This window comes from Uranotaenia lowii, chromosome 2, assembly GCF_029784155.1.
Source record: "Uranotaenia lowii strain MFRU-FL chromosome 2, ASM2978415v1, whole genome shotgun sequence".
In the NCBI taxonomy this organism is placed as follows: domain Eukaryota; kingdom Metazoa; phylum Arthropoda; class Insecta; order Diptera; family Culicidae; genus Uranotaenia; species Uranotaenia lowii.
Window position 1 is genome coordinate 406979588 of NC_073692.1, and position 24896 is coordinate 407004483.

At 34.3% G+C, this 24896-nt stretch overlaps 1 protein-coding gene across 1 annotated transcript; it reads right to left on the reverse strand.

Annotated features, from left to right (window-relative positions):
• Positions 1-188: 188 nt before the first annotated feature.
• LOC129747003 (uncharacterized) lies at positions 189-9244 on the reverse strand. Its single transcript, XM_055741014.1, has 5 exons — positions 9047-9244; positions 8530-8980; positions 8216-8455; positions 8047-8129; positions 189-506 (listed from the first exon to the last, which is right to left on the reverse strand). The coding sequence occupies exons 1-5, from the start codon at positions 9077-9079 to the stop codon at positions 408-410; spliced, it is 906 nt and encodes a 301-aa protein (XP_055596989.1). The 5' UTR covers positions 9080-9244; the 3' UTR covers positions 189-407.
• Positions 9245-24896: the final 15652 nt, after the last annotated feature.

A 24896-nucleotide genomic window follows, 5' to 3' on the forward strand; every position in this document is an offset into this window, starting at 1 on the left:
ACAGTAGCTAGTTTTCCTTAATTGATTGGAAAGTGAATTTGCCAACATCGACAGCATTTTTCGCCGGGCAAAATTGGCGCGTGGGAGTAAATATTTGGCTGTTAACCATGCAGAGGGATAATTTTTTCGGATAATTGACATGGCATTTCGGATGAAACTAGTACCCGTGGAGTGTAATTGACGAGCAATAGCAGTGGAATTTATTTTGTTTGCATCTTCCTTAGAATTTATAATTTGTCATAACGATAACCATTTTTTTTTACCTTTATTACTACCTACCTTAGTTTCGAAATGGAATGGAATTCTGCTGGGGCCGTTTGTGTAAATCCTTGCACCAAGCTTCAAGCTGCGGATAAAAATATGCACAGTGGGTGATGATTTTTCGGAGATTCCGGCTGGTAATCTAATCATAATCGTAGCCGCTTGGATAGAATGTAGATTCCCAGGCAACCAATAAGTGCTACGATGACGTACTTTAGCGCTTTGAACAGGATGCAGATGATTTTCTGGAATGAAAATAATGGAAATGAATTTTATCATTTTTATCGCCAACCGTATGATTGCGTGCCTCAGTTATCTGTTATTGTCGAAACTTTAAAAAAATGGACAAAGTTCATAGAATTCGCAGTGGCTCCAGAGAAATCTATCAGGAGCCACTTTAGTTTCTACAAGCTGTCTATTGAAGCTCGAAAACTGAATAAGATGAAAAACTGACATCCTACAAAAAAGAACTCAGAATTTGAATAATTACTTTTAACTGACAATCAAATTTCGATTCCCATCACAGGGAGATTAATCAGGCAAATTAAATGAAGACCGCAGAGAAGCCTCTACTCGACCAAATTTTTTAAGGGTCCCTGCAAAAAAAAAAACGATCGGACAAGAAGAAAAGAACAAATGAACCTACAAAAAAAACAGATCCATAAACGTTGCACATCTCTTATTCCATGAAATGCAACATTAAGGAAGTTTTCAAGATTTTCAGAATATTTTAAGGCATCTAATTTGTCTACTTTTTGCTGCAAAAGATGTAAAGCAGTGTGTAGCTTTTTGGAGTTTCTGTAAAAAAAATGAAGAGAACATTTTATATAAACTTGCTAGGATTATTCTCGCAATTACCAGGGCCTAGCAAATCCAAACTGTTCTATCTTAAAACCTGGAAAAATCCGGCATTTGATTTCTTAATTTTCAACCTGAAACATTTCTTATTCTGAACACATCAGCAGATTGAATCGTATTTCTGACTCCCGAAATCTCATGTTAATTTCGCAAAAACTTTATTAAAAATACTATTTTAGACGCAAAATTTAAAATTAACAACTAATTTTAGTTTTTTGTTTGTTCTAAAAAAAGCGAATAAATTCGGGCTTTTTTCTGGGACTGGAAATTTCACAAATTTTGTATCAAATATGTATCCGAGCAATCCGGATAATCTGGCAAGCTTGGGAACTGTCCTCGAATGAAAGTTGACACTGGTTATTTAACCTTTCATTTCATGATTTTTTATTTTTCGTTAAAAATCATTATAAACAGTTGAAAATGATGAGTACATCAAGAAAAAAAATTAAAATAAAATACGATTTTTCCATTTTTTCATACATTAATTGTTGCAAATTTGTTACTTTACGCAAACAAACAATCTGACATAGATAAACTAAACTTTCTTTAAAATATTCACCAAAAACACTGCTTCTTCTTCTTTTTTTTTACCAACATGGCCAAATCATGTAAGCATCCTGGAAAATGAAAAGACTTGCATCCTTTATTTTTCTTTCCAACGTAATCTCTGTTACATGTAAACATGCATTGCAGAGATTACTACGGCCAGGCCAACCATGTGGTGAACACCGCGAAAGGTACTGGAGCAAAGGGAGGAATGAAGCGTGGAGATCCCTACCAAACGCTTCATTAAAATATTCACCAAAAACACTGCACTGTTTAATTACACGCGAACTCAAGTACGTACTAGACATGAACAGTGTGTTTTTGTTTTGCATATTTTGGCAAAAGGGCTTTCGAATCCAATTTTCCGTTGAAAGGTGAGTGTTTGGGACTGATATTCAAGTGTAAGCAGAAAAATTATGCTAAATTATCAATACACCCTGAAAGTTGTAGAAATTATATTCACTCTTGTCAACCCACACTGTGGGGCAAGTGCAAACGCACCTCTTAGCCACATAACATCAGCTTTTTCAGAAAAATTCATCTCCAAAATGGTTCAACATGATAAAAAAATGGTCAGAAGGGGTATGCTAAGTTTTGTATCTGAAGCGGATATTCAAAATTCCGTAATGCCTTAGTAAATGAAGGTCTTTTGCTTAAAACGACAGTCAAGAAAAATGTCCCAAAAAGTTATTAATATTGCAGAAAAACAGCAAATATATCATAAAAAGTTTATCAAATATACCGGAACATGTATTAAATTCGTTTTAGGACCGATACACTGCCGCTTCTGTAAATAAGCTTGTAAAAACATTGCGTTTGCACTTGCCCCCATAAACGGGGCAAGTGCAAATTTAGAATTTTTTTCTCAAAAGTACCGTTGCTTTTTACCAACATTTTTAAATTTTTCATTTTGGACGGGAATTTGTTGAAAACTTTTTTAGTGATGCAATGAACGATAATTGATAATTTTTGGAGCCTAGCATATTTTTCTAGGACATGTGAAAGTTGAAATATGGTGAAATCCGTTTGCACTTGCCCCGGTGTACCTTATGTACTTTCTGGAATCGTTAAAATTATGTTAAATTTTTTGTTACACTCTGCTAAAGCAATACACATAATTTTTTTTTCAAAGTTGGAGTAAACCTGTTGGACGAATTAGTTCTGTACAAACGATGTGCGGAAAAATTATGATTTCTTAAATTAGTAGCACTTCGAAGGATCCAAAATTTTTGGTGTTTAAAATGATCAAAGACATGCATCAAAGGTTTTTTGCAACATTGATTGGTCCGATCCTTATCTCCAAGTCGAAGATGTTGTTCACAATCAACTCCCATCGAGGACTGTATCGGTTCAACAGACTAGCTCCTGGTTTCAAATCCGCTCCCGAGGCATTCCAGCAGCTGATGAACGGAATGATAGCGAATCTCGAAGGCGTTAGAACGTTCCTGGATGACATCATCATTTTCAGTAAGACCGATTCCGACCATCACAAACGACTACGAGCACTCTTCAACCGGCTCTGCGAGTATGGGTTTTGTCTATGATCAGGGTCAGCCCCTGATTGCATGGATCGGTAGCATCAGACCTTTCTTTGATGAATAATAAGGCATTTATTCCGAAACAAGTTCCATCGCATGCTGCTCGTTCGACGGTTCATTTTGCAGACGAATCACCAGCCCTTGATCCGTATTTTTAGTTCCATAAAGGGCATTCCCCTACATAAAGCGAATCGTCTCCAACGTTGAGTGCTCACTCTCTTGTTCTACGATTTTGACATCCAGTGCGTATCCAACAATCAATTTTGATAGGCAGACATTCTATCCCGTCTGGTCAGTAGCCACATTATATATAATCAGTAGTAGCCACATAATCGCATCGGCATCCCTCCAACTTGAAGTAGACTTCGAGGTTCTTTTGGATGAAGCCATCGAATCTCTACCAGTTTCCTTCAAATTGGTCCAGCGTGTGACAATCAAATGTCCTGTCCTCCAACAAGTTACCGGGTAGCACGAATCTAAAAGCTGTGGCCCAAAATCGATGTATGCTTCACTGAGTACATCCAGCCTTGCAGCAGCTGTGCCATACATTCCAAATCCCCACCGAAAGTTTCCCTTCAGGCCATGGCCAGCAACCAAACACTTCTGGGAAGGAATTCATCTCGATTTCGATTTTTCAACCAGCATTTCCTGATTCCTAATGATCATCGATGCCTACTCAAAATGACCCGAAATTAAAGCGGTCCGTTCTCCTACAACGTTGGCGGTCGTCAAGAGCTGTTCTCAAAATTTGGCATTCCAGAAGGAATCTCAAAAGGAAATCTCTGGCAGAACTTATGATCGGAAGGAAACACCACCAATCCAAGCTCTCCGCTATATATTTGGACGGACGTGTTTGGTCTAGTTATCAACTTAATCCGTGGCTCTAACATCGAATTGAACTACCGAAGCTCTAGACCCAGCGATTCCACTAGCGGTTGAACATCCTGTGCAACAATCCGAAGATATTTCAGATAATTCATCTGTTGGATACCTTTGAGTTACAAAGCTCTGCTCGCAGTGAAGAGTTCGCAGATGCAGAAGAAACACATCAAGCAAACGAGCAATTCTCAAGCGTTCCTGAACGGGTCAGGCCGCAACGCATCGTCCGGATGCCTTCCCGTCTCGAGCCTTACCTGGTGCTCTGGCGATAGAAGGGAGAAATTATAGCAGCCTAATCGCAGTAACATGGAAATTCGTGTCATGTGAAAATTAAGTGATTGGAAATAAATCCAATGCTGAAATATCGCTCATGGTCGTCCGCCCTTGACAAAGTAATCTACATCAATATCATCTCTTTGAAAATCCTGTCATAAAGCGACGCGAAAAGCATTCTTTTTTTCTGTCATCATGTTGCTGACAGGAATTAATGTCCTTTGTATCATGCCAACCCAGTTTGGTCACGTTTGTTTATTTTCAAAAAAAAATCGTAATTGGTGCTGTGTTTGCTTGCAAAAACGAATTCTTCGGAGCCATATGCCCTCCATGCATCAACAGCAAGCAATAAAACTCACCAGGTTATTTCCTACAGAGATAACCGGATCAGGTAAGTAGTGTCCGTTTTTTCCCAATCAAAGTCTTGAAACGAAATTTGGTTTAACAGGAACTTTTTGTGGAAGTAAGACTAACCGTTACCCAGCAAGCATCTTCGAAACCTCGCCAGATGGTAGACATTGAAGAACCGCCAGTTTTTTTTTCTATTCAAAAAGCTTCCTGTTGTTGTGGAATGTATATAACCCACCCTAGTCCAGATTCAGGTATAACCCAGACGCTCGGAAAGTCAAGAGCTCGTTGGTCCTGTCCCGATCGTCGTTGAGCAGTTTAGAGCTTCAACCACCTCCGTCGATAACCCGGGTCTCAAGAAATGGAAGCCTTCCATAACTGTTCATTCCGGAAGATGCAATATGCATCAACACTTGCCACATAGTTACCACTGGTGTTGGTGAAACATTGAAAATAATTTTGTGAAAAATAAAACTAATCAATTCAATTTCAGTTCTTTATTTAGTCAATTGACCACTAAAATGATCCCAGACTTGAATCCCCTCATTTATTTTTTTTCTAGTGATCTCTTTTTAAATTTGTTGTTATTATAAAATATTCATTTTACATCACTGGTATGCGCTGTTTAATCCAAAATCATACTAACTAAATAAAACAAAGATTTTCCTAAATTTCTTTTATTCATTACAACCCGACGATTTGTAACGGTGATATGATATAATAGCGCCAGAACTAAATTTTACTTCGGATTTTCGGACTTCCGACTTCCGAAAGGCTTCCGACAAAGAAAAGTGAAGTACTGGATTGTCGGAAGTCTGTGTTTTGTTGCCAGTTCACCAGCGACGTTTCTAAAAATTTTATTTAAATTCACAATACCTACATAAGTTGCATGACAGGGATATTCTAAAGTATATAAATATCGCGTGATATTGTATGTTTGATGGTTACCGTTTGCCTGCTCTGAATAAATTCTTTGTTCGATAGTTAAATAGTTAGGACGTATTTGAACTATTTTCAAACTAGGGAAAAGTAAATGTTATCAAGAAATAGCCAAATTTACCAAAGTGTCTCAAACTGTGACGTATTGAGAGGCACTGGCCTATACATCGAGTATACATCTTGAGAAACATGGTACAAAAGCCAACACCACAGAAAACTCGAGTAAATTTAGTCTAAAATAGTACTGAGGTCACAAAGATCTGCAAAATTTGAGAAAATGTATTTTTTTTATTTACGTACGCTTTAGAGACAATGTACCCTTTTTTACGTTATTTCAATGTTGTTTTTTGGTTTTTTCACAAATTTAACATTAACCATAAAAACAGGTGTCCACTTTTTTTCATGGACACTTCCTATATGAATGAAAAAAAAAACATTCCGCTGGAATGAGTTATTTAAAATTGCTGTCCAAGCAAAAAAAACATCTGTTTTTAGAGATCTTATCAACTGCAGAATAAAATTTACCTTTTTCTAAGAGATGAATTGGGCAAATGCTGAAATTCTATTAAAATAAAAAATAAATGTTATTTCTTAATTTCCAATTTTTAGTTTTTGGAAATTGAAAGGTTATAGTAGGTATAGTCAACTTTGTGGGATATACGTTTGGAAATTACGTTCTATTATTCATCAGCGTATACTGACAGCTTTCTGTCAGCCGCTACACATACAATAACGAACGATTCTCTTCGCATCGGCCTCATTCTCTCGGACCATTTCATCGCGCTTCAGCCCGCGGCTTTAGTTCGTCTCAACCGGCTGGCCCCACTTTCTCAGGAGCCACGCAGCAGACAAGAAGCGGATTCGAGCCAAGGAAGCCAGATCACAGCAAGCCCTTTTGGTGGACTCCGATCATCCGATGTGAGTGCCACAAACTTATACCACTGACGCCCTCATATAATAAAAATTGATATTTGATATTTTTTTTTTCATTTCTATGAAAGAAATAAATAGAATTGTGTTTTCTATTCCTTCTGCACACTTACTGAGCGTGTACAGATGAGGCGGGACAATTAATATCGAAATTTCTCGGTACAAAAAACGGGCAGCCGGTCAACAAACATGGTTGTTTCTAAAGTTGATTTTTTTTAAACTGAAAGATGTTTGTGAAACAACCCGCAGAATATCTCGATCACCACCAGCGGCAAATAGGACTATCAGTTTTAAAAAACCTTATTCTTTCTAAACCTAAATTGCTATGCTTAACCTTCCAAAGCCGTTCGCTAAATATCCGTTTCGGGCAAATATGAGTTGTAATTTGATTTCGTTCTCCTGGCTGTAAATGTTAACCGATTTTGATGATATTGAATTCATTGTGTAGGTAATTTATTCTAATTACTCAACATTTCAAAATAAAGTCGATATGTATTACCAGGTTTTCAGAAACTGGTTCAGAAAGTTAAAAGTCCGAAAAATAAATTTTATTTTTAAAATACTCATAACTTCTGACAGCTTTTCTGTATTTAATTATTTCATTGATGTTTGAAATTGTCAAGAATCCATCTATCCGACAATGTATAGATATGTTGGGGTCCAATAAAAGTTTTTACCGCTATGACAGATCTTCCGGTAGAAAAAAGTCTTACTTTAAAAAAACGACATCCAGTTTTGGCTTTGCTTAGCTGTATTTCATTTCTCAATGAACCGATTTTGAAAACTCAAATTTTAGTTTTTTGGCGTTAATTTGATAATTATTTTCATAGAACATACTTAGTCTGTCAAAACTACCAGTTCATCAGTATATTGGAATGATGATAAAGATGTTTGAAATGTGCGCTTCGGGTCATATTGACCCGAACGGCTTTGGAGGGTTAAAAAAATAATTGACCAAATTGCCGTTACTTTTGGCTATTCTTTTACTTTCAACGGGATGTTGTTGAGAATTAATGTAGTGATGCAACAAACGATAACTGATAATTTTGAAAAGATAGGTATGTATATATTTTTCTAGGACTGATGAAACTTGGACTACGGTGCCCAGGTGTACCTTTTTTTTTTAATAGAATTTTTTATTCAAGGATGAAATTATGAAGATGGGAATCATAAATTGAAGATAAAAATTCATAAAACCGTTTGGCATTATTGACTCGAGATTGATTAATTTTCACTTAGTTTGAGGTCTTTAATTGATTGAGTCCATAACTGACAACTTTGTTACATCCAAGCAAATTTTAAAAAGCTACATGCTCCAACCCTTTTTTTTTAATTTAAATTTCCGAAATTTAGATTGGTACAAATTATTTTTAAAATCGTTAATGTAGTGTAGTACGTATCGCATTTACAGGAAACTAAAGATGAACAAAGATTAAAAAAGAGGAGTCTCAAAGCTAGAATTGATTCTACTCACCCAAAGAACCATCACCAAAAGTTTGTACTGGGTAGACGTGCCCTCGTTGGGCAGATTTTTCGCAATTTCCGTTGAAAAATTCACTAAACCACGCGAAACACACATAAGATAAAAAAGCTGGATTAAAATTCACTTTCAACACAAAACGATTGATTATTCTTTAACTAACTTAGTAGTGGATGCTGTAGAATCATAGCTGCCGGATTGAGACCGGTATGATGTCCACCCGTGGCCACCGGATGATGCAGCAGCGGCTGATGATGGGCGGAAACATTTGTAAGCGGGAAATATGACATGTGAGGGCTGTGCGGCCATGCAGGAAACTGAAACGGAATCGTTGTTGGCCCAAGTGGCGGTGTCGTCGTCGTCGTCGTCGTCGGTTGATGAACGGTGCTGATCACAGGTGCACCTTGAAATAGGTTATAACACACAACACACATTTTAATTTTTTTGGATTTTTTTTCCCACACAGATTCTGCATACTTGGAACAACACTGATCTGTTTCACGTGTTTTACACTCCAGTTTTCATAGCCCACGGATCGAATTGTGCAACCCCCGGTAATGAATATGAACTTGGCCGTCTGAAGCACACACCGATGCCTGAAGCTGCTAAAGTGATGGCCGTCGATCTCAATCACAAACCCCCCGGAGTCGGCGCCGATCACCACGTCAAACTCTTCATCAAAATTAATGGGACAGCTTCCGGCACGTTCCTCCTGATCCCAACGACCTGAGCAATAGTTGTTTCGAATCAGTTCCCGGGTCGCCGGCAGGAAATTTAAACTCAAAGCCACGTCCTCCAGAGGTTCCAGTGATCCGTTTGACTGCAGTTGAATGCGACAATCACCATTCGGGCGACTGATCGTACCCTTGATCCGGATCCGGCAGCCCGGCTCCATCGCTTCCGGAAGCTTTCCCATAAATGGTAGGACCTTGGAAAGAATTGAAATTTGATTACTATCTATACTAAACAAAAAAAAAATCAACTCGAATCTCACCGGTGCCAACACCTGGCCGTAAGTTGATGCCATCCCCGATCTTAAAGAAGTTGCAACTCTTTGCTTCGCAAAAACTCAAGTGATCCACAAGAAGTGTGACCCAACAGAAGTCCGACAGAGCAATGCAACTGTTTCGTAAGACCCAAGTTCTGTAAACCGTCTCGTAATGATCAGCCAGCGACGACGCCCGCCTGACGAGGACAGTAGGACAGTTCATATGTTCTGCTGCTGTTATTGTGGAGGCGCGATTTGTGCGAAAAAACTGGATTTTCGAAAGTACGACCTTGAGTGGCTCATTTCGGTCTACGGTCTGCAATCAGGTACCTCCATGCGTACGCAGATTAAGCCATATGTATACAAGCCGTAAGCGTAAGGTGGCCGGGCATGCGAATGGAAGGGTCAAAGAGGTAGAGGAGGAGGTTCTCATGTGGGCTTTACATCAACTTCTTGTTTTGGTAGCGGTAGAATTGTAACTTATGTTTGCTGCTGATTCGAGTCGGCTTGTAGCTAATTACTGCCAGGCCAGACTATGATCACTACGATTGAACGGTAATTTATCCCTGAAAAATTTAACCATTACCAGGCAAATTATTTTGAATTAATAATTTCCATTTTTCAGATCATTCACATCGGCCGGAAAACCGGCCGATTTTCGAAAAACCCGGAAGTCCCAGAAAGTCGATTTTTGGCCAAAATTTGTTTTCAAGATAACACCAGATCTTGACATTTTATGCATTTCTATGTCATTTGGCATCAAAGTTAAAATTTTAATTTTACCGATTTTCTTTCCTCCCTTAGGTAATTTTGAAGTAAAAAAAAATCGAAAAATTAGACGCCCTTTAATCATGTCCGATTGAACTGAAATTTTTCACAGGGCAATGTTTTGAGCCAACTATGCTGTTACTCTAGTGTGGTTGAATAGATTTGAACAAAATTCGGCTTAAGTTCATTTCAGGATTGATTGTTCTTTCAAACCTTTCAAATAACGTACTAACTCAATAACTTCCATCCTCCCAAATTTTTAAGCTTATCATTTTTATCCAAGAAACCAAAATTTTACTTTTGTGAATTGTCTCAAAAACAGACACGCAGGCGTGGCATTAGGATTTTTTTGTATTTCAAAATATTTTTGAAATCGAAGAAAAATTATCAATTCAGAATCAGGAAAAATCATTCTAATAAAACTTAACTTTAAAAATAAAAAGCTAATACATATCTGACATTTAAATATAAATTTGAATTTAAAATTCTGTTTTTTTTTACTTTTGTTTACAGCTGGTTTATTGAGAATTTTTAAACTTTATAAAGTCATATTAGATGTCTAATGCTAACCTCATTTTAAAATCATATGTATCTAGTGCTATTTTCATTTGCGTTTACAAGGAATTCATGACCTCTTGCCAAATAAGAATTCAGGTTCTGATTCACAGTAAAGATTCTCTTTCGCGAGTTTTTTCAACCTCAATTTTCCACCATTAAAATATGAATTATAAACTTAAAATTAATATCTAATCTATAATTTGAAATTCAAAAACAAAAATTTAAATTTCAGATCTGATTTTTTCATTCTGTTTGAATGTATCACATCAAACATTTAAGTATATTATGGATGGCTATGAAAAAATACAAGTAATGCCAAACAGAAATCGATTATAAAATGTTCATAGTTCATAGTAAGAGTTTAAATTTAAAATAAATCTTCTCAATAGATTTCAGCAATCATAAATCGAAAAAAAAAGAGATTAGGTACGTGTTATGACTTTTGATTTCCCTATGAGTTTTTAGAGCCAAAAAAGAACAAAAAAGTATTTATAAAAGCTGTTTCCAAATGAAGGAATTGGTGTTGGCAGAGATTTAAATTCATTTCCAGAACCCGAAATCTGCATTGCAAAAGTGTAAAATATCAAAAATATTTAGAAAAAAAGTTTTAACTTGAATGATCAATTTTCATGAAGACTATGAGTAAATGACCATGAGAAAAATTATAGAGGTAAAAGTATCTTTCCCCATTTTGTAAAATACGAAGATTATCTAGACGAAATCTGTATTGTTTTTTTTTCGTGAATTTATTACTTTTTAGAATTATTCCCTCTAATCTGTATCGTTGAATGAATAAAGGATAATGGAAAGACTTTTCATATTTTTTGCTCTTCATGTAGGTTAGTTACTTCATCAATTATCATTGATCGATTTTATTCTAAACTGCTAAGTTTTAAAATTACTTAATACCAGAAAATAAGAAGGGAGCGAAAAATCTGACAAAAAAATTGAGTTTGAGACGCAAAAATCTTCCAAAATCAGTTTGCCTATGTTATAATTTTTCCCTTGTTAATTAAAATTATCCCCTTATCATTCCACTATTTTTTCGGCAACAAGGCAATCTATCATGCACAACAGCCAGAAGATCTTTTAGTGATTTTAAACCAACACTCCTGGATTTCAAGATCTACAGCAATTATGTCACCGATACTGCTTTCAGCTCTTCTACATAATAATATTGAAATTTTAAATTAAGATTGAGTTTAAGGTTTGATATTCTGAATTTGAAAGCTTGGCTATTTCAATTGCAAATGATTGAGACTCTTCACTTAAGAAAAGTACATATTAACATACAGAATTAACCCTTCATTTCATTTTTTTTTTAAATTCTAAATTATTTAAAAAATTTGGAATTATGTGAAGGTACCTACACTGCCGTTGGAAGCATAATTGTCACATGTGACAAAAAGGCAAAGCGAGAAAAACACAATCAAAGTTTCGCAAAAACACTTTGCTGTTATCGCACAGTTTCGCAATTTTTGTTGACTCCAATGCCGTAGATCTCTAAAGTATACTCCTATCATATGAGCCTCGATCATTTTTTTCGAAAATGAACTGTTTTTTCAGAGAAAATCCTTGTGTGACATTTATGCCGCGAAATTCTATGAATAGTCGAAAAATGGACGCATATTTGTCACACCACGAACATTTTCCCATTAGTTGTTTAGTTTGGCATTTCGTGTGTGGCTCTTGTGTTTTATTCGTGAATGGAAGTTTTGAAAAAATCAGGTCTGAATCGGATTATTTGGAAGCGTTCATTATATGGTGACAAACATGAAGTCTTTAACGGGTTCGTCAATAAAACGGCACGGGGGAGCGATTTGCGGCAGCACACTCACTTTACAGGAAGCAAACTTTCTTCAAGTAATTGTCAGCCGTCGTGCTGAAAATGTCGCAACCACGATAGAAGCGATACCAGAAGAGGACAATCAATCCGTTTGAAGTGAATACGGTCCTGGGACAAGTTCCGGGTGAAGTAGCTCTGGCGGAATAGTTCGTAAACATGCATCAAAATCAAAAACTCAAAGCAAAACCAAAAAAAGTGGTTTGCTTAAACCATCATGGCCATGGCCATGGCTATGGCCATCCTGGACAATTGTCGATAACAGTTCCACGGCGCCGGAAGAGTAATAATTTGATTAATGCTGTGAAGCGGGTACGTTTACATGCACTCTTCCAAGCGCCAGCAACGAACCCGAAGCTGTTTGCAGAGTTTTTCTTGCACATGCTGGGATGTCGCGAAAACAGTGACCCTCCCCCTCTTTATATCTTCGTGATCCCCTCCCGACTATCAAGGACACGTATGCAAAGTTTGGTGAAATTCTATTTAGACGTTCCGAAGTTATAACACGTTCATTTCATGAGTGTGACAAATATGCGTCCAATCGTCTCAATGTGACAGTTATGCGTCCATTTGTCCCAATGTGACAAATTGACTTTGAATTTTTCTCGAAATTTCTAGAATAAACTTTATGTTTCGACAAAAAAATTCAATAAAACGTATCAAATTATGACGATTGGCATCAAAAAGTCAAAAACGGCGAAATGTCACATGTGACAATTATGCGTCCAACGGCAGTACATGAACAATGAAAAAGATGAATCACTTTTTCCATAATTTATTTGTTGTAGTACAATTGAAATTGAAAATTTTGAATGATAACTTAAAATTCAAGAGCAAATCAAATAAAATTAGGTTCCACAAGCTTGATTTTCAGGAACTGATTTTGATAATCGTTTTTTTTTTCTACTTAAATTATATTTAAAGTGTTGATTTTATATATTGTGTTCCCAAATTTGAAAATAATACAACTAAATTTCCAAATCACGATTCAGTAAAATACCATAATAAAGAATTTACTGCTCGTTAGTTATGTTTGATAATTAGTTTATCGGCCTTATCGGTGAAAAGTAAAATACTTCCGATAAATTATATCAGAGCGCTAATATTTAGAAGCTCAGGAAAAAAGGAAATTAGTTTGAACATTATTTTTCTACATTTTCATCTCTTAACAACGTATGTATTATTTTCATTGAAAAATTACATTTACAACGAGAAATTGTTTAAGGAGCTCTGAAAGTGGTAATTTTAAAATACCAGATATATGTACCTACAAATTAAAAAAAGTAGATTTGCAGTGGATATTATAGATTCGTTGGCTGTTTTATAAAAGGATGTGTAAGTTGTGTAGAAGGAAAAAAAAATATTTATAGAAGTTTGATATTTATTCTCTTGTCTCAAAACTGAAATAATTGATTTTTAACGAATTTTTAAAGAAGTAATAGCTAAATTGATTTTCAGATATTTTCAAAAGCAAAATTCAATACGATTTTCAGACTTCCAATTTGTTAGATGAAATAAAAACTTTTTTTTATTTAAATATTAACTTCAAATTTTTCAAAACCGTACAGTTTCACTTTTTCGGATCATTCATCGTAATCATCATCATCTAAATTATATTCCTTAATTGAATGTGGCATAATATACATATTCAATAGACTGAGTCGAGTTGAGGTCATTTTTAAATTTCTCAAACCTTGGGGTCTTAAAGCTTTGTTTTGGTACAAAACTCATCCATGTTTTTTTGTAGAATTTTTAAGTAACGTTTACATGAATAAATTTGGACTTTTATGTTTGTATGGGGCAATTGAATATTTTGTACTGAAAAATCAACATCATTTTTTTTTATTTCTTTGGAACCGAGCCTGCTAATGGTTTTTGTGTCAATTTATAAATTCCCTAAAGAATTCCCTAATTTTTCGCTGAACAACTTAGTTGAAGACCGTAACTTCGTATCTAATTAGGAAAAAAAGTTATTAGCTGTTTAACAGGTGTATGTCTTTTGACATTGATAAACAATAAATACAATTGACATCACTGCAAGTGCCTCGTAAAGTATTGCGTTGAAAGTAGTCATTAAATACCTCGCCTGACCCCAGCAGTGATGTCATTTGAATTTATGAATTGACACAAAACCATTAGCAGGCTCGGCTCCACAAAAGAAACAAAAATGATGTTGTTTTTTCAGTGAAATACATTCAATTTTACCATACAAACACAAAAGTCCATATTTACTCATGTAAACTAGACTGCCCCAAATTTGTATGGGAATTTCAAAACCTGTGAAATGTTATGCGCTGCAGGCTGAAATTGATCCTTGACCTATTACAAGATCTCATGCCAAATTTGGGCCAGATCGGATCACGGGAAGGGGTCGCTCAACGAGCCTGAAGTTTGTATGGGATTTCGAGACATTTTGTTCGGGAGAAACATGAAACTCCAGTTTTTCATCAAAAACTTTGGTTCCCGTCTGCCGATTTCTTTCAAAAACGGGTTTTCTTAACCCTTTCCTTCCCACACAACTTTGCACAGCTCGCATTTGAACTGGGCGCTATGGATAAACACCATTTTTTCAACGAATGTGTAGACATGAGTGAAGAAACATTGCACGAAATTTGAAAGAAAATCGGTTCGCTAGGTTTTGCTTAGCAGATCAAAAGCTGCAAAAATGTCGGATTTTTTTTCGAATTTAAATCAAGTCGCCATTTGTTGTTTAATAACTTGACAAGTTGTTATAATTTTCTTCAAATAAAATTACTGACGTGCAGAAGGTTGCTTATGCAAGCAGAATCTAATGATGGTTTACTTAGATTTCAACTCAAGCGTATGAATTTTTGAGTAAGTAAAGTGGATCACTGGTGATACACTGGGATCAAAACGTACCTACTTTTCTTCTTGTGAAGATTTTTGTCAATATCTATGAAGATTATTTAGTCAAAAAAAAACGCTTCAGGATAGTTATTTCATCAGCTTAAATGACCACATGTCTCGAAATATTTGTAAAAGTTCGTGATTTATTCTAAAAACGGCATGTTTTGTTTTCCTTGCGCGAAGTGTCATGGCGGCCATTGTTCAAGGCAAAAATGAAAATTTCAAATATTTCAATAAATAGACTTTCGAGGGATGCGTATACCAAAGAAGTTTTTTATCAAATAGGATCGTTTTTGTTTGAAGTGTTGAAATTCCATGTTTTTTGCAATTATTTCATGTTATTCATTTGCACCCTATGTGTTGTTATCTTCCCAATGGAGCACATATGATCCACCTCAAAACCCAAATTTATCAAATGGATCATTAAAGTAGGCTTAAATTAGGCATCTTTTGTTCTAGAACTATAGCTGTAAATCAATATTTCTATTTTTAAAACGTGAAAAACCTCGTGGGAAGGAAAAGGTTAAAGTCTAAATAATGGAAAATATTTCATCCGAAGACTGCATTTCAATTAGATTTAAGATAAGAAAGTTATTAGGCTTCAAAAATGGGCTAACTTTTTTAAGGATGGTATTCATCACTGTTAATGAGTCGAGGCGGTCGAACATATTGACGCCTCATTAACAGTGCTGAATACCACCGTTAAAAAAGTTAGCCCATTTTTGAAACTTAATAACTTTTTTATCTTAACTCTTATCGAAATGCAGTCTTGGGATGAAATATTTTTCATAATTTAGGCTTCAAGAAAACCTGTTTTTGAAAAAATCGGCAGACGGAAACCAAAATTATTGATGAAAAACTGGTTTTTCATGTTTCTCCCGAACAAAATGTCTCGAAATCCCATACAAACTTCAGGCTCGTTGAGCGACCCCTTCCCGTGATCCGATCTGGCCCAAATTTGGCATGAGATCTTGTACTAGGTCAAGGATCAATTTTAGCCTACAGCGCATAACTTTTTCAAAAGTCGGGTTATTTGGGGCACTCTAATGTAAACGTTACTTATAATTTCTGCAAAAAATCTTGGATGAGTTTTGAATCCAAATTTGAATCAAAACTAAGCTATTGAGACCCCAGAGTTTGAGAAAATTTAAAAATGACCCCAAATCGACTCAGTCTAATGTTCAAATAAGTTTTATTCCCTTTAATGTAGATTTGTTAGTACATCAGTGATTGGTTTCAGTCATAACTAATTCATTTTTGATCTTCCTATCATCAAAATGAGAGGTGATAGACAAAATATAAGAAAAAATCGAGTTCAGGACGCAAAAATCTACCAGAGGGAACAATATGCTGTCTCTTGAGCTATCAATTATATTCCATAAAAAAGGTTTCAACAAGTTTAGACATTTTTAGAGAAAAAAATTCTATCTTCTTTGTTAAATCTTATAGTTTTTACCTCTAAATTATAAATTAACGGTGATTGAATCTTCATTTCAACTGTTTTATATTAATTTATGGAAAGTCTAATCACTGTTAGTTATTGAGAAAAAAAATAGAAAGTTAGAAGAATTGAATAGATATTGAAAATGAGCTAGAAAATTTTTATAAAAGCATTTTCATCATATGTCAATCAATTGTTTGGAACAGATGATCTTTTTTACAGTCTCGAAATGTTCCTTATAAAATAACATAACATTTACAGAACATAAATTTACATTGTATATTTATTTTCAAATGAATGAACCACATTTTATTGTATAGTTTCTTTCATTTTCAAATACTCTTACCGAATTGAAATATTTTTCATTAATTTGCCTTTCAGAGTAGAAAATCTGAGTTTAAGTGTTCTAGAAACATCATCTTGGAAGCCTAAGTATTCTTAGGTACTTGCTTTGGCCTTTCCAATATTTTAATTGACGAAGACTAAATATTCATAGCTAGAAATTTTAAACTAAGAAAAATTACAAACGTTTTACAAATTTTTATGATTTTTCATCCTCTTTTTTTGATTTATCACGATTTAAGGCTGGGCATTCAAGAGAACAAAAAACATTAAAAAAAAGTATGAGATTGAAACTGGTTTTTAAAGAATGCTTTGTATCTGCATATACACTGCCGGCCAAAAGTTTGGGATCACCCACTAAAAAACATGCAAATTTTTATCGTTCATATCTCAGCCGTCTTAGGACATATTGAAAATCTTCTGATCTCATTTGAAAGATAATGAGCAATAGCTATCTCGGAGGTATTTTGCCCAAATATAATGTTTTAGTTTTGAACTTAAAACTTAACCTAAACTTATAACATTTTCAAAAAATCGCACTCAATATTCAAAGCCGATCATCTCGGGATAGGGTAGACCAAATCTCAAAATTTGAGTGGCATTAGAATCCCTATTCTTTACTTCTCAAAACACAATCAAAAAAATTTGAGAAAAAAATCAAGAATGTATTTTTAATTTATAAAATAGACACTTGAGTTATCGTCCAAAAGTTTGGGATCACACCTTTGTATGGTGAGTTTGGGATCATTCTTATAAAAACATGCAAATTTATTTTATTCATTTCTTTCTCACCTAACATCGTATTGCAGATCTGAAGGGTTCATTTGGAAGCTTAGGAATTGTTGTTTTTTAATAAATTCATTCAAAAATTATATTTTAAGGTGAGAACTATAAAAAAAATCCGGGAACTTTCAAAAAAACAATTAATTTTAGATGATTTTTTTATGGTTATCACTTCAAAATATAATTTTTGAATAATTTTTGTGAAAATATTTGGACCCATTTCTTTTTTAACTAAAATCTTTGCGGAGTTAGGCCCAAACAAAAGTTTGTTCTCCACACCCTAGTCTAACGTTCGGAGGTTTAGCTGGATTCCCCACTTTGAAAATCACTGGAATAGAATATTGATGCACCTTATAAACTTGAACAAGGGCGCAATCGCTAACAATTGAAAAGATGCAGAGTAAGTCTTCAACAAGGTTTCAGTGGAAATCTTTTTAGAAAATTTCTCAAATTTCTTATTACTTATAATGACGAATAACTTCCAAAATTTCGAAACGACTCAAAGACTGAGTCAAACGACTCATTAAAACCAGTTAGTTTACCTATAAAAACTGTTTTCAATTGAATCTAAATTGGATTTAATTGTTGATCACTATATGCTAAGTTTATTTTACAGATTTTGCTTGCGATGATATCTTATTTTTTAATCAATTTTTTTTTAAACTAATCGGGTTGCATAAAAAAATACTGGTCAATAGTTTATAACATTTTTGCAAACCAACCTTTAAGTCAAATTATATTCATTTATTTTGTGGACATACTATGTTATACACAACACGGATGAGTTATTTTACGGCGTGTGTTCGTAAATTGATTTTTTCTATCGATTCTGGCGTTCGAAAATTAAACAAACTGTATGCAAAAGCTTTGGAAGGTGATTTGACATCTACTACAAAAATCTATGCATCACCCAAAAAATCAAGTTACGAAAACGCCGTTATTTGTACACTGGATTATTTTTTAAACGATTATTACAAAAATTACAAAAATAACAAAAATTATAAAAATTACAAAAATAACAAAAAATACAAAAATTAAAAAAATTACTAAAACTGCAAAAATGTCAAAATTAACAAAAGTTACAAAAAATACAAAAATGACAAAAATTACAGAAATGACAAAAAATTCAAAAATACAAAAATTACCAAAATTTCTAAAATTATAAAAATTATTAAAATTTCCTAAAAGAAAAAAAAATAGAAAAATGACAAAATTGACAAAAATGACAAAAATGACAAAAATGACAAAAATGACAAAAATGACAAAAATGACAAAAATGACAAAAATGACAAAAATGACAAAAATGACAAAAATGACAAAAATGACAAAAATGACAAAAATGACAAAAATGACAAAAATGACAAAAATGACAAAAATGACAAAAATGACAAAAATGACAAAAATGACAAAAATGACAAAAATGACAAAAATGACAAAAATGACAAAAATGACAAAAATGACAAAAATGACAAAAATGACAAAAATGACAAAATGACAAAAATGACAAAAATGACAATAATGACAAAAATGACAAAAAATTACAAAAATGTGTACGTGCAAAAAAAAAAGAAATCGTTTAAAAAAAGTTCAAAACAACCGGGCAACATTCATTGCTCGTTTCGAGTAAAGTGGCCAACTTTTACTCTAAATTGATTATTTTCAAGCAGGTAGACCATTCTGAGTGAAACCGGGAAGTTCAAATATTTGTTTAGGATTTATTTTTTTGGGTTCTGAAACTTCCGCAGATTCTCTTAGAGGCCATACCGAATCAATTTACCACCCTAGAGTTGTTCTGAAAAAAGCGGCAATGTCTAGAACATGGGTGGCCAAACCATGGCCCGCGGGCCACATGTGGCCCGCGTCTGTCTTTTTGTGGCCCGCGAAGCTTTTTTCAGAATTGAATATTTTTCTTCTACATCATTAAAAAACTGACTGACAATATCAAGCAAAAGGAAATATTATTATATTCTTCAATTTTTACAACATTTTACATATTGATTGCACTTCGCAATCACATATTATGCCATAAATATTTGTTATTTAGCTACATTATACCAGTGGTATTGAAATGACCTCCATTTTTCTGGGAGCTTTAGGAGTTTTCAAGCAGAAACTAGAATAAATTTGAGGAGTTTGGAAGGCGTCAGGGAGATATGCTCATAAATTACGAAAGAACTCGAATAACTCAGTACACTTTAATGATAATGAGCAAGTAAAAAATTATTGATGTTTACTTAAAGCTGAAAATTCACCGTATATCAAAATCACTCACAAGATTTTCATAAAACCTTTTTTTTTTTTAATTTGTAGTCTGAAGTTCTAATTTCAGTTGTCAGCTTCGATTGAAAAAAAAAAACCAAACAGGAAAACCGAAGCTCAAAATAATTTAAATCTAGTTTGTAAAATTAAGGAAGGATAAACAAGCTCCACCAAGAACAATTTTACAAACAAGATGGCTGATATAAAGTTGGCTTCAGATTGTGGACCTTTTTTTCTGTAAGTTCACCAAAACTAGAAGACAAAATAATTTACCGAGTAAAAAATAAAATTTGATAAAATTTTTGCAAAGAAAAATACTCAGTTAGGTAAAATTTATCTAAATTTCAACATGAACTAATTTGGTAATTCCCTTTTAAATTTTTGTGTTTGACCATTCTCCATATATTTTTCTAGATTTTGAATTTTTCATTCGTATGTAAAAGTATGTTAAAAAATTCATTTATGAAAGGATTTCTCAATTTTCGAATTTAAATTTGATCGTATGGGAAATTGTAAAAGAACGATCATTGAAATTTTATAGTTTTAGATTAGGTACGAGAAAATTTTGAAATTTTCACACAGAACAGCACGAGAACGACACAGGGAAGAGCTCTTTTAATATTATTAGTTTATTATTACAATTGAAGAACGTAAAAAAATTTCATCTGAAATGCGAAAAGGTTATGAAGGTTATTTTATTATGAACAATCCCGTTCTACAGAGTTGGTTTTTACTTTTATTAACAAATTTTTTACCATGATTTGATTTTTAAAATGTAAAAACCATGAAACTGACATTATTTAAACGGTAGTAACCAAACTATTTGATCCTTATGGAATGAATAAGCTCAGAAAGTTTAAAATCTCTAAAAAACGCTATGTTTGTGAAGCATTGTTGAGGAAATGTGAAATTATATTCAGAACCCATGTATTGAGTCTGAATTGGAAGGTAGAATCTTGCCCATTGGCTCGTTTAAAGTATATTAAATTTCTGTTTTGTTCAAATAAAGAAGAACTGATAAAAATCTGTACTGAATCCCGGAAATCTATCTGACACAATCTGTTTTTAAAACATGTAAAAAATTATTTGGCAAATTTTTTTCTAAAGGTAACCCACTGAAATTCATTTGCATTTAATACTAAAGTTTTTTTATGTGGCCCGCAAGCAAGTCTTAGTACTAATATTTGGCCCGCCTGTTGAATATCTTGGCCACCCCTGGTCTAGAACCTGCTTTTGACATGTTAGAAAATCGTCTTATTTCGAGAAAATTGTTGGAAAAAATTGTTGGAAAAAATCGTTTAAAATAAAACCGTGTTAATAAGTTCTTTTAGAAAAAGAATTCAGTGTACTCAAGTTAGATAAACTCAACACAACAGTTATTAATGCAAAAAATTGCAGTAGTGAAATTTTCAGCAAGAGTCGTAACTTTGTCCCACGAGGCTTGCCGAGTTGGATAATTGCAAATCGAGTTTTGCACCGAATTGCACACACAATTTTATGTGATTTCTAAAAAAAACCCTTGAAAATCTATTTATTAAGTTAAAAGAAGCTCATCTTAACCAATAACCGCATTTGGACGACTGAAAATTTTGGATCAAGTAGGGCGACGTGATCCGTACTTTTCCAAACAAAAAAAGCCTTTGATGTAACCTTAAGTCATCACGTTAAGATTCGATTCGAAGACAGATAAGAAAACTGAAACGAGGTATAACAGTTTTCGAGTTAAGAAATGCCTTCTCCGAATTCATCTGATCCAGTTTACCTTGGGTGGGAGAATTCCTTTATTCTTTTTGCCCATCCGCTGGACTTTCATTCGCGCCACCTTGAACGAGACTGACTGTCTGTTGCTTAAATTTTGTTTTATATTTTTGGTCGAATCGATGCCAATGTCAAGTTGAAATGATTAACCATTTGTGGGATGTGGTAGGTAACGGCAAACTTAGCTGATCCCGCTAAATGACAGTCACTATTTTTGACTTTCCGCGAGGAAGCGTGGGTGAAATGCTCACGTGAGACCTTCCGAAAACAATCGATCGACAGAATTGGCACCATTTATTGGTCCCAATCTATAATATCTCGCGTGAGCTTTCATTACGTCGAATGAAACAAAATTTGAAAAACTGAGATATTCACTAAAAAAGCTTCATTATAACATTATCTACCTATGTGATTGATAAAACAATAAATTTAAACACTTTTAATACATAATATTTAAGACTTTCAAAATGATGAATGAAACAAAACCTTGATCGCCAATTTCAATGTTGCTCCAAACGGCGAATGTGCAGAGGAAGAAAAACCTAGCACATTCGCTATGGATTCCATGAGCAATGTGTATACAGGTAGAGGTTATCAGAATATCAACCTGGCAATGAATATTATTTCAGATTCTTGTTTTCAAGCGTTCTTAAATCGATACTCAAGCAGGCTTTCGAACGCTGTAAAATAATGCAGCAAGGAAAAGAAACCGAACAGCAGCAGTAGCAGCAAACCTAACAACTAACAGCAGCAGGCTGATCGGCAGCAGCCTGCTGCTGTTAGTCACCCAATCACCCGATTCACACTTTTATTACACATTCACTAATAAATTTACCGCTACACTCGACAACTCACTAAAGTTAACATTCACTATATATGCCGAGAAAATTGAAAATTTACCGGTAATTGTCTCAGAAACATTTGGGCGTAAGTGTAAGTTGAACGAATCAAAGGACGAATGAGACAAATTTCCCCTCCAGCTGATCGGCAACAGAAAGCTTATCAGCAGCAGCGAGCTGGTTTGACCAATGGCGCACCTGATTCACACATTTCATTATGCATTTACTCACCAATTTACCGCTACACTGGATATTTCACTTCTTAAACAGCCACTACGCCGAGAAAATTGAAAATTTCCCATAGTATTTGCATCTGAAACATTTGGGCGTAAGTGCAAGTTGAACGATTCAAAGGACGAAAGAAAAGAGACGAATGAAACAAATTTCCCCTCCAAACGACGAATGTGTTCAGACGTATGAACGATTTATGTTTGAATATGTCATATGTTCCTATATGATTAAAAAATAGCTCTAAAAATTGCAAAAATTTAATTCATAATGTGGAATATCTGACAAAATTAGATTCCATGGATATTGCGTATTTTTTGAAGAATAATCGGCGAAGGAATAAAAATAGGATTTGAAAAACACTCTACAAATTTCAGAAGCGTTTTTCTCGGTTCGGTGTTTCTGTTTCATTCGACGTAATGAAAGCTCACGCGAGATATAATGTATAAGTTGAAAGTTTAGGGACTTTTCGTTTCAAGCAAAAAAAAAATGTATTGCTCTATTGAATTAATCGCTTTCTGCTAGTTTTAGGTAGGTATGTATATGAAAAATTTGAAATTTTAATTATAGTGAGAACACACACAAAACTATCTTAATTTTTTCTAGGTCTGATTAGATAGTAACATAAACCATTTGATGTCAACAATATTTGTTTTTTTTTTTTTTCAAAGATGGCCAATGCCCTTTTTATCGGTCGAAAACATGTGACAAACACCCGGGACTTCATAGTCATAACGTGTTTGCCATGTTCATTAGCTTTGTCCCCCACAGACAGCCAATCTAACGTGCCAAAGGAAACGAATCGGTAAAAATTTTTTTTGTAAAATTCTGAATGAATGTTTAGAGGAAATGAACGCCTCCATTTTACGTTGATAAAACTGAAAGTAATCATTCGCATGTTGCAAAGCCTTCACGATAAAAAAAACCGACAAGGAAATGATTTATTGATGTCATTTGTCCTTTGCCAAGATAATAAAACTCACCACTGGAACCATCCAAAGGACTTCAATTTTTCGACAAACATTTCAGGGCGTTGAAATTGAACTAAAGGAGACATGGAGTTTGCATTTTTTTATGTTGTTTTCAAAACCAGCTTGACCTCGGGCAATCTGTGTGGTGATATACTTAAACTTTAATAAATCTAATGACTCAAACTTGGAACAACCATCTGACTTAGTAGGCTGTGCTCGGGAGGGTTTGTTTTTGTGCGAGAAAATTTCGTTTTTTTTGTTAATCAAATTGGACTAAAAAATTGAGACAAAAATGTGATGTTAAATTTTTAAAAGAGTCAGATTTTTTTTTCATTTGATTGTCCACGGATTTAGCGGAAAGCAGGGACATCATCGATTTCTTATTTCCAGTGTCCAGTACCAAGCTAAAGCCAGGAGATTTCAATGAAGGCCACCTGACCAGAATGATTAGATGCAGCAAGATCCTTCTTCAAGCGACAACCACATCATCAAATTTAACCTTCAAGAATCGAAATGAGAGATCCGAAATCGAGAAAGCAGAATAAGTATTGTTTTTCAAGGAGGGATTATTGCCTAAATCAGTGGTTTTCAAAAAGGGTGGACCATACCATCGCCCTGGAGGCGTTGAGAGCTTCTAAGGGGGAGGTGAGCTCAACCTTGAAATTTGGGGGGCGTTAGAAGGGCTTAGGGGGGCAGTGGGGTCATTTTAAAATTCACATTTCCACAAATTAAGGAAAAACTTAGAATTAAAATGACAACGGGTAATTTCAATGCCCAACAATGAAACTACTTTAAAGAACTCTGAAAACCAAATTATAGCCAAGTTAAGGACAAATATCTGTAAACTCACAGAGTTGTTAAGCAAGTATTTGTCCCTTTAAGAAAAGATATTATATTCTTTAAGTCACAATCACAGACTGATTTTTTTTGTAATTGGGACAGCTTTCGTACACGATTTGTATATTGATCTGATTCTGTAAGTTTATTTTGGGTTGTTCTAAAAAGGATAAATTTTGAATGACATTGCCTGAAAATCTTTAAAAAGTTTTGCCTTAAAAAATTGATAAAAAAAATCTTTCGAACAGAATCTGTGTTTAAAGGTGTCAAAGATTTGATCCTTGAGTTTTAGAATGAAAATGAGGAATGCTAACAAGTCAAAGGATATTTTATTTTTAGTTTTGATTTGCTGATTGATGCA

Bases quoted from the DNA above. Each gene is read 5' to 3' on its own strand.
- LOC129747003 (XM_055741014.1), bottom strand. From the start codon at position 9,079: ATGGCATCAACTTACGGCCAGGTGTTGGCACCG. The intron at 8,981-9,046 runs GTGAGATTCGAG...ATTCTTTCCAAG, and splicing joins ACGGCCAGGTGTTGGCACCG to GTCCTACCATTTATGGGAAA. The intron at 8,130-8,215 runs GTTAGTTAAAGA...CGCGTGGTTTAG, and splicing joins TCTACAGCATCCACTACTAA to TGAATTTTTCAACGGAAATT.